The sequence below is a fragment of the Podarcis liolepis genome (genome assembly GCF_965112155.1).
Source record: "Podarcis liolepis genome assembly, chromosome: 12".
Taxonomy (NCBI): domain Eukaryota; kingdom Metazoa; phylum Chordata; class Lepidosauria; order Squamata; family Lacertidae; genus Podarcis; species Podarcis liolepis.
The window spans coordinates 26922120-26932423 of NC_139563.1; the positions used below are offsets into that span (position 1 = coordinate 26922120).

General features: G+C 46.7%; 1 protein-coding gene across 1 annotated transcript; it reads left to right on the forward strand.

The window, feature by feature from the left end:
- The first annotated feature begins 4320 nt into the window (after positions 1-4320).
- FZD1 (frizzled class receptor 1) lies at positions 4321-8516 on the forward strand. Its single transcript, XM_083468936.1, has one exon. The coding sequence runs from the start codon at positions 4806-4808 to the stop codon at positions 6585-6587; it is 1782 nt and encodes a 593-aa protein (XP_083325062.1). The 5' UTR covers positions 4321-4805; the 3' UTR covers positions 6588-8516.
- The last annotated feature ends 1788 nt before the right edge of the window (positions 8517-10304 follow it).

A 10304-nucleotide genomic window follows, 5' to 3' on the forward strand; every position in this document is an offset into this window, starting at 1 on the left:
TGTAAGACAGAAAAAATGTTCTAGCTATTGACTGCAACAGAGTCAAAACAGAAGCTGGAAGACATTCTCTCCTAATAGACTTGATTCTAGCTTGTTTTGTTTCTGTGCGAGACAGGCTGCAATCCTACATGCACATACCTGGGAGTAAGTGCCACTGAACTCATTAGGACTTCTGAGTGAGTAGACAACCCGAGGAACCTGTGGTGCACAAGCTACAAATTAATTTTCAAAGCAGGATGTAGAAGCCTAGGTTCCTTTATCCAACTTATGTAGTAGCACATTTTACTGGGGCGTATGTTTCTGTTCAGATTTCACTTGGGAGTTGGTTTCTGTGAGCAAATGGAAAGAGTTTGAACTTAAGGGAAAGCTTATGGTGTGATGGGGAAGTAAATGAAAGTTGAAATGGAATTATGTGTAATTCCAAGGAGTGCCTTGGAAAACAGCCCACTAGGATTCCACTGTAAATGTATGAGGGTCAAAATTAAATGTGGCTTCCTGTTTGTGGAATGCTATCCCCAGAGAGGTTCATCTTCAGGCCCCAGGCAAAAAACGGATCTCTTCAACCAGGCCTTTGGCTGATTGGGATTCTATGGCCTTTAAAATGTGTTTGTGGAAGAAAGCAGTTAATGTTTTAACTATTTATTTCATGCTTCTGTCCTGTATTTTTATCCTGTGAACCACCCTGAGATATTTGGATGAGTGCAGTATATAGATCTAAAAATAAATAAATGACATGTTAGGATACAAGTTAGAAAAGGCCCAGCTTTTGGAATCATTGGAACTACCTCCCAAGGAATCTTATTTGGATCTCTCTTTTTTTAGATGAAATTGGTCAGATGGTTACAGGTTTTCCATGAGGACTAGGAAATTCACCCCCCCCCATGTCCTTTTTATGAAAATTGGTATTTTCAGGATGCTGCTCCAGTTGTTAGTCACATGTCCTCCTCTCCTGTGGCATAACCAGAGTTATGCCGCTTTGTTTAATCTCCCCAACTGTTACTGCCCAGCAGACTACACTCCTCAAACTACGTCTTCTGGCCAACTGGGTGGAGTCTTGCTACAATCCGATGACTTGTTTAGGGAGGGAGATGGGTCAACTGTTTCTCTCTACACCTTGAGTCATACAATTCACTACCATATTCCAGAAGGGAAGGCTAGATCAGCAGGTGTGTTTTGGTTTATGAGGCAATACATTTGGGTGGAGCAGTGAAGTTGTCAAAAGTGTGAAGTGGGAGGTTAGAAAGTCCTAGGCGATAATAAGAGTGACCACCAAGTATGGCCATTGTAAATATTGTTTAGATTATGTGTGTGAAACACTAAGCTTACAAAGTGATATTACACATCTATGTACTGAGAGGTGGAAGGTGGGAAAGAGACAGAGAGACTTACTACTTGCTTCCATAGGAACCAGCATTAGTATGGAAACAACCTTGATTGTGTAAACACTTGTTGCCAGCCAAGCTTCTTTGCTACCAGTTATTTTGAGTGCATCGTTTGTCCTTGGCACATCCTCCCTCCCATCCCAAAAGTTTGAACTTGAAACCTCAGAGGAACCACCAGTCAGGAAGCTAGCTAATGCCATGTGTATACCGCTTCCCACAACAGCAGTGGAAGTGTGTAAACAGGCTTACAGCCACATTTACCCAATGAAGTCATCAGATGATCCCCACACATGTGCTGAAGCTAGCTAGCCCCGCCCCATGTGGAAAAGCCATGGCTTCATTCGACTTGTTTATACGTTCAGTCAGCATGTGAAGGGGCTCTACATGTGTACTCCTCCCCCACTGCAAAGGTGCCACCTGATTGGCCCAGGATTCCTCCTTATGTCGAAGAGCTCATTGCCTACAGAGCCCCTTCACAGGATGGCTAAGCACAAGGGCAAGAAAGGGGAATGGCTTCTGTACACCTGGGCAATGGTGGCATGAATTGCCTGAGCCTATTGTCTCTAACAAGAACAACAACAGGAAACACCTGATTCCAGCTAAACACAACTAAGTCCAGTACCACCTAGTGACTAAACATAATGACAATTTATCCTCCTTGTAGCATTACAGCTATCAGAGACCTGCTGCATTAGCCTGAAGTCCCAATTCTTGCACTTACTTGTGGGTGAGGGATGTATTTTTGAAACTAAAGCTAAAACTACCTCTAATTTTTGGCCGACAGATCAAACACAGTGAGATCTCTCTCTCCTTCAGCTATGCATTTCTTTTGCTGTTTCTGCCTAACCTCACATTTGGAAGTGATCAAACATGAGCAAGATACTATTCAGTGGGCACAGCACCACCTAACTCTAATAAAAGTAACCCGAGTACCTTGAGTAGCTTGGGAAGTTATGCATTCATGCAGCACAGAGTTAAACTATGAGACTCATTCCCAGTCGAGGCAGTGATGGCCACCAGCTTGCATGGCTTTAAAAGAGTACTACTATATTGGACAAATTCATGGAGTTATTCAAGGCTTTCACTGGCTACGAGGCATGGTAGCTATGCTCTACATCAGTGTTTCCCAAACATTTTTGGGCAACGGCACACCTGTTTACTGAAAAAAAATCTCGCGGCACACCACCATTAAAGCCCCGCCCCGTGACGTCAGCGCGCAGCGTCACGCCGGGAGGGACGCACAAAAGTGAAAGTGTTTTCCCTCGGCAGCTCCTCTCAGCTGCGCTCAATCCGCCTCGGAGCGCAGGAGCGATGCCTCTCTCTGGCTCTCCCTCCGCGCAGGCTGAGGGAGGGAGGGAGGGGCGCGTGTGACCCGTCTCTGCTGGGAGACCAAACCCAGCGAGGCAGAGTCGCGCGGAGGCGCCCAGGCAGCGCTGCCGGCTGCGAGGAGGAGCGCCAGGCAGCAGCAGGAGGTGCGGCCTCTCCTCGCCGCCACCGCCCCGCCTCTCGCCGCCCGACTCGCCCGCCTCCCTCCAGGCATCTCGCGGCACACCAGCCGATGTCTCACGGCACACTCGTGTGCCGCGGAACACCGGTTGGGAAACACTGCTCTACATCCACAGTCAGAGGTGGTAATGCAGCATTACCAATGACCAGTTACTAATGCTTCAGAATATCTAGGAACCACAGGAGGGGAGAATGCTCTTGTACTCAGGTTTTGCTGCTGATATCTGGGAGAACAGGATGCTGGACTCGGGCAGATCTACTATGAAACTAATGAAGCTTAAGGTTCAGGACCCTTAATCCCGGGGGGGGGGGCAGAAGTGATTTTAGTCCTCATTGCTTAACATTTTTGAGTCTAATACACCCACAATTTGTGTCAAAGAATTCAAACTGGGGTGTTTTTTTGTTTGTGTTTTTTTACTGTATTTCAACAACCCCAAAGTTAGAGAGTCAGTAGTGGTGATCTGTCATGGAACAACCCTACTGAAGAAGATACCAGTGGTTACCCAGACCTTGCTGCTGGTTGAGAAGTGGCCCGGTTACAGTTCAAGCTTCAAGGCCCCCAAAATGTAGATTAACTGCTGGCTAGAATAAATGGGCCACTGGAATAAAGGTTCTTCTCATGTTCACATGTTTATTTGAAAGTCAGCCACACTCAATTCCACCCAGGTAATGGCCCACAAAAGTTGGTCCTGGTTTTTTATTTTGGTTTTATTTTGGTTTGGTCTTCAAATCCTTTGAGATATTTGCCCAATTTTACCTCCCAGCCTGACATCAGTCCCTCCAGCAATGATGTGTTTTGTAAGTTCTTGGATGGATGGATGGGTGGAGGGAGGGAACAGCTGTCATTTTAAATGTTAATTTCTGGGAAGAAACTGACTTAATGTTTGCTTCATTTTTTTAAAAAAATACATAATCGTTTCATGTCGACTTTACAAGTGTATTTAAGGGCGGGAGGCTGGGAAGAGAGCGCAGAGTAAGGCGCGCCAAGAGGCCGCCTCTAAAGACTTCCCTGCGTCAGGTTACAATCATTTCAAGTGAAGAGTTTTTGGTGGTTGAGGGTTTTGTCGTTTTTGTTTTATTGAAAGCTGCTCAGCAAACGAGCGTCTACCTCCAAGTTGCGATGCTCTAAAACTTTGCTCTAATTCACAAACATACGTCCTTGCCTTAAGTCTTCTCCTGCCCCCCTTTTTGTATTTTATTAAAATGCGAACCACCGGATTTTTAGGCGTAGAAAGGGGAAGAAAGCAATTGTATGCTGCCTCCTATTCATTAGCTGCTCACACAGCATATGGGTCTATTCTTCTTTTTAAGGCAAAACCCACCAAGCCTGGCCCCCTCCCCCCTCCCCCTCGTGTCCTGGAGGAGAAGTTGGAGGAGGAGCGAGGCGGGAGGGAGGGCGGAGAGAGAGAAACCGTATCGGACGACCTCCGCCTCCTCCTGCGCTTAGAAGCGGGGAGTGATGTTGGGCGACGGTCCCTGACGCAGGGAAAACTTAGGCGTCGGTTTCAAGGCTCCTCCCTTCTGGTGAAAGGCAGACTGCGGGGCGCCTGGAAACCGGTTCGAGGGAGAGAGGGCTTGAGGGATTGCCACAAATGGTCAGGCGGCAGCGGTGGCGGAGAAAGAAGAAGAAAAGGCGGCGGTAGCAGCAGCAGCAGCAGCAGGAGCTGGAGCTGGCGCGTTCTGCCTGGCAGGCGAGAGAGAGAGAGCGAGCAGAGCGCGCTGGCGGCGCGGCGGAGGGACGTGCTCGCGGGGTGGCCCTCGCCGTCCTCCTCTTCCTTGCAGCCTCCCCTGCAGGAGGCTCAAGTTTGACCTGGCAGGAGAGGAGGTGAAAGGCGGCGGCAGAAGCAGCAGCAGGAGGGACCTGGAGAGGGAGGCGGCGGCGGCGGCGGGAGCAGCAGCCAGAGGACCCGGCGAAGTATGGCAGAGAAGTGGACTCGGCAAGTTTGCAGCGGGGCCGAGGCGGAGAGGGGTAGCCGGGCCGGCGCTCTCTCGCCGCCGCCGCTGCTGCTGCTACTGCTGCTGTGCACGGAGGCGCCGGTGCTTCCCGCTCTGGGGCAGCAGCAGCAGTACAACGGCGAGCGGGGCATCTCGGTGCCGGACCACGGCTACTGCCAGCCCATCACCATCCCCCTGTGCACGGACATCGCGTACAACCAGACCATCATGCCCAACTTGCTGGGCCACACCAACCAGGAGGACGCGGGCCTGGAGGTGCACCAGTTCTACCCGCTCGTCAAGGTGCAGTGCTCGGCCGAGCTCAAGTTCTTCCTGTGCTCCATGTACGCGCCCGTGTGCACCGTGCTGGAGCAGGCGCTGCCGCCCTGCCGCTCCCTGTGCGAGCGGGCGCGCCAGGGCTGCGAGGCGCTCATGAACAAGTTCGGCTTCCAGTGGCCCGACACGCTGCGCTGCGAGAAGTTCCCCGTGCACGGCGCCGAGGAGCTCTGCGTGGGCCAAAACACCTCCGAGCGCGGCACGCCCACGCCCTCGCTGGGACCCGAGTTCTGGACCAGCAACCCGCAGTTGCGGCCCGGCGGCGGCGGCGTGGTAGGAGGCGGGGGCGGAGGGAGCCACCTGGCGGAGCGGGCGGGCAGGTTCACCTGCCCCCGGGTGCTCAAGGTGCCCTCCTACCTCAACTACCGCTTCCTGGGCGAGAAGGATTGCGGGGCGCCCTGCGAGTCCGGGCGCCCCTACGGGCTCATGTACTTCGGGCAGGAGGAGCTGCGCTTCTCCCGCACCTGGATTGGCATCTGGTCGGTGCTGTGCTGCGCCTCCACCCTCTTCACCGTGCTGACCTACCTGGTGGACATGAAGCGCTTCAGCTACCCGGAGAGACCCATCATCTTCCTCTCGGGCTGCTACACAGCAGTGGCGGTGGCCTACATTGCAGGGTTCCTGCTGGAGGAGAAGGTGGTGTGCAACGAGCGCTTCTCCGACGATGGCTCGCGGACGGTGGCGCAGGGCACAAAGCGGGAAGGGTGCACCATCCTCTTCATGATGCTCTACTTCTTTGGCATGGCCAGCTCCATCTGGTGGGTGATCCTCTCCCTCACCTGGTTCCTGGCAGCTGGCATGAAGTGGGGCCACGAAGCCATCGAGGCCAACTCCCAGTACTTCCACCTGGCTGCTTGGGCTGTGCCCGCTATCAAAACCATCACCATCTTGGCTCTGGGGCAGGTGGATGGGGATGTGCTCAGTGGCGTCTGCTTTGTGGGCATCAACAATGTGGATGCCCTGCGGGGTTTTGTGCTGGCTCCTTTGTTTGTTTACTTGTTCATTGGCACTTCTTTCCTCCTGGCTGGATTTGTCTCCCTTTTCAGAATTCGGACCATCATGAAACATGACGGTACCAAGACAGAGAAGCTGGAAAAGCTGATGGTTAGGATAGGGATCTTCAGCGTCCTGTACACAGTGCCTGCCACCATAGTCATTGCCTGCTATTTTTACGAGCAAGCATTTAGGGAACAGTGGGAAAGGAGTTGGTTTGCTCAAAGCTGCAAGAGCTATGCCATCCCTTGCCCCAGTAACCACCACCATCCGCCCATGAGTCCTGACTTCACCGTCTTTATGATCAAGTATCTCATGACTTTAATTGTAGGTATCACTTCTGGCTTTTGGATCTGGTCTGGGAAAACACTCAATTCCTGGAGGAAGTTCTATAGCAGACTCACCAACAGTAAGCAAGGGGAAACTACAGTGTGAAGCTCTCACACCAACCAAAGACAGCTGGCAAAGGAACTTGCTCTCTGTTCACAGTCCCAGCCATAAAGTAAAGGAGAGAAAGTGGTCACATAGGTGCTGTCCAAAGTCTTATGACTTTTCTCTCCAGCCCACAGGGGACTTGATGTAAAGAGGTTGGTTCTGGTGGAGAAACAGACCTTATTCCCCTTGCCTCTTGTCTTCTACTGGACTAAATTTTACTGTAAAGTTGGGAATGTGGATCTGAGGTTGTAAATAGCCTCTGTAAGATTTTGTAAGTATATTTGTATTTAAATTGCAAAGTTCTCACTTTTGTAATTATTTAGAACTTTTTTAACCAGTTTGCAGCCTTTCCTCTCTCTCTCTTTCTCTCTCTCTCTCTCTCTCTCTCTCTCTCTCTCTCTCACTTTCTCTCTCTGAAGGAGAAAGAAAATCAATGTTCTTCTTTATTTTATTTGCAAAGCTGATATCATAGGAACCAAAATGAGCCCAATAGCTTTCCTTTTCTCACCTCCCACCCCACATGTCATGGTAATAGTTGTGTGTCAAGCTGCTTAGGTCCAGGATTAAGGATAACTGATTCATAATTTGACATATGTTATAAGTAGCCCCACTGATACCAGTAGAATTAATGGTTTCAGGAAAATTGTCTGGGTAGGCTGCACGGCTGACTTGATCTGCGCTGCAAGACAAATTCAGACAGGGAGTGGAAAAGCCTTAACTCCCATCTCTGCTCAGCATGACCTGAAGGAATAAAGGAGCAAGCAGTTTTACCTGTTCCACCCCACCTGGGGAGGAGTATGGGAAAGGGAACTGCATGTTATTATTACCCAACTGTACTGCCTAGCCCTTGCCTAAGAAAACTTTCTCTCCACCACCAAACTCTTGGTGAGAAAGTTTCCTAAGCTCTGCCTAAAGGTGTGACCTGTTTTTAAGAAGTATGAAATTGAAAGGTTGGGAGTGATATTTTTCTCACCAGCTGCTCCTTTACACACATCTGACCATTTTAAAGAACTGTTAACTTTTCTCTTAACTTTGTTAATATATGGAATGGACAGCCTGCTTTTTAAGCCTGTAAGAGGCAGCTTCTACTTTCTATGGAAATACGGCCATTGGTTGTAATTGTTAATCTGTAGTGAGGACGAGGCGGTGCATTTTGATTGTGATTTTGACACTCCATTCCTTAATAGCCTGCTCTTTTGATAGATTTTTTTGTTCTGTTTAATGAGTTTGCTGGGAGAGAGCCATCAGGAAAAGCGCTATTGAGCCGATTTTTACAGACCTACTCAGTATGACCAAGAAGAAGGGGGGACATAAACCCAGTAAAAGATCTCTGCAGCTTGGATTATTCAGATTTTCACAGCATTTATAACACTGACATTTCATTTCTACATATCTTCATAACTGGTGGGTTTTAATTCCTTCTTGTTAGTAGGTGAATGAAAGGCATGGTGATTTATGCCGCCAAGAAAAATAGATTTCAGTTGAATGATAGGGTGTGAGACCCCAAAGAATCTACAAGCCTGATGTTTCAATATAGTAATTTATATGTAAAGCTAAAAGAGCCTGTGTATGATTGGTCTGTGTTCTCTCTGAACTGTTATGGCTCATATTTCCTTAACAGGCTTATACAAGATGTGTCAATTTTAACTGGCAAACACCTTTTAATATTTAATCCTTTGTATAGCAGCAGACTTGCTGCTCTTCCGATTGTACTGTTTCAAACTTCTTTTTATATAAGCACCTGTCATAAATATTATCCATGACTTAACCTTACCCTAAAATGCATAGCTATGTGGATTTGGTATGCATTTCTTTCTGTTCACTATTGCAAGATCAACTATATTTATAGAGGAATAGAAGTTTATATATAAATATATATAAAATACATATTTTTAATTTCTTTGAAATAAATTGAGGTTTTGTACAAAATTGTCTTGTCCTTTTAACATTCTTCATCAAAATTTAAAATGCGCATCCTGTACTGTTTTAAAACTAAAGCTGTACGTGTCCCCCCCCCCCGCATCAAGCAAAACAGGCTACGTTGTATACCTCTTTTCCTTTAATTTAAACTAGTCTTTAAATGTACATAAAACAGAAAGAACTACCTTTTCAACTCTATAATTCTATAATGTGATCTGTGTACAGTTAATGAGGAGTAGAGCTGATGGTGTAAAACTTGTTTCTTCTGTCACAGAAGATAAAAAGCTTCTAAGTGTTTATTTTTTTAAAATACCAATTTGGTGCTCTTTTGTGGCATGCTTGCTCCTTTAACACCAATATATGAAAAATTTCACACTGCTCAAATTGCTTTTAGAATTTATGTTCACAGAATATCAACTTTAGGCAATGTGTTTAGAATGCTTAAGTTGGCTACAACAGTAACATGGTTAAGGGTGAAGTGCCTATTTCTGTTCTTTGTAGGGGAGAAAATATCCTCTTTCACAGTGGTTCATCGGTGATCAAAATATTTTGATCAAAATAAATATTTTAGTCTCCTAATGAAATTGCATTTTAAATAGCATTTACTGGCTTTAGGAAATGTTATATATAACCAATAGTACTAAAAGAAAACCAAGTAAATGGCAAAGTATGTGATAACACGATGGTACAGAAACTTATAGAATATAGATCATGATCACACGATGGCACAGAAACTTTAAAAACAGAATATATATAATTTTGCAGTAGTTTAAGAGAATAAAAATACCATAAACATTTCAGCTCAAATTATGTAAGCAACCACACTTAATTTCATTTGATATGTAGTTCTGTTCTAATCAGATCAATTTTATAGTTCTGAATACATTAGGTATTTTTAATTGAACAATCATATTGAGTCTAAATGCATATATGATGCATGGAATGAGAGAAGGCCGGGTCCATTTACTCTAAAAGGAATGACCATTGAGGTGTCTGGACCTTACACTTCATTACCATTGAGTGACTTTCCAGTAAATGGTATTTGCTCAGTTTTTATTCTCTTTTGCACATTTGTGTACATGCTTTTCATACACATCATGCCCCTCTCATGGCCTTGTTGAAGACAAAGAAGAAGAAGAGTTTGGATTTGATATCCCGCCTTTCACTCCCTTTAAGGAGTCTCAAAGCGGCTAACATTCTCCTTTCCCTTCCTCCCCCACAACAAACACTCTGTGAGGTGAGTGGGGCTGAGAGACTTCAGAGAAGTGTGACTGGCCCAAGGTCACCCAGCAGCTGCATGTGGAGGAGCGGAGACGCGAACCCGGTTCCCCAGATTACGTGACTACCGCTCTTAACCACTACACCATGCTGGCTGTCTTTCTACAACAATTCTAGGACTGAAAACAACCCCTATCTGCCTCCTTTAACACAACAGTAGCATAACCTGATTTTTTATGTAATCAGTGTACTTGATACTAAATAGAGCTCAGTTGAGGCTCTGCTTTTGTTGCCCCTCTACTGACAGCCATATTACAGCAGCCTAGGCATGGTGGGGTTGGCCACTGAGCCATAACATAACTGCTCCATTTCTTCTTCCTGCTTGCAGCACTGTGCATAAACTACTTCACTGTTTTGTCTTACGCTACACAGATTTGAATTTGTCACTATCCCAGCAGTTTCAAACTTTCCAGTTACCATTTCATTTTCAAGTGAAACACATGTTGAAACATTTCCATACCAGTTTATCCCTGACCCTTCCCATGCCAACGGTTATGCATTTTGATATTTGAATATGCT

Excerpts from the sequence above, each read along its gene's own strand:
- FZD1 (XM_083468936.1), top strand. The coding sequence starts at position 4,806 with ATGGCAGAGAAGTGGACTCGGCAAGTTTGCAGCGGGGCCGAGGCGGAG.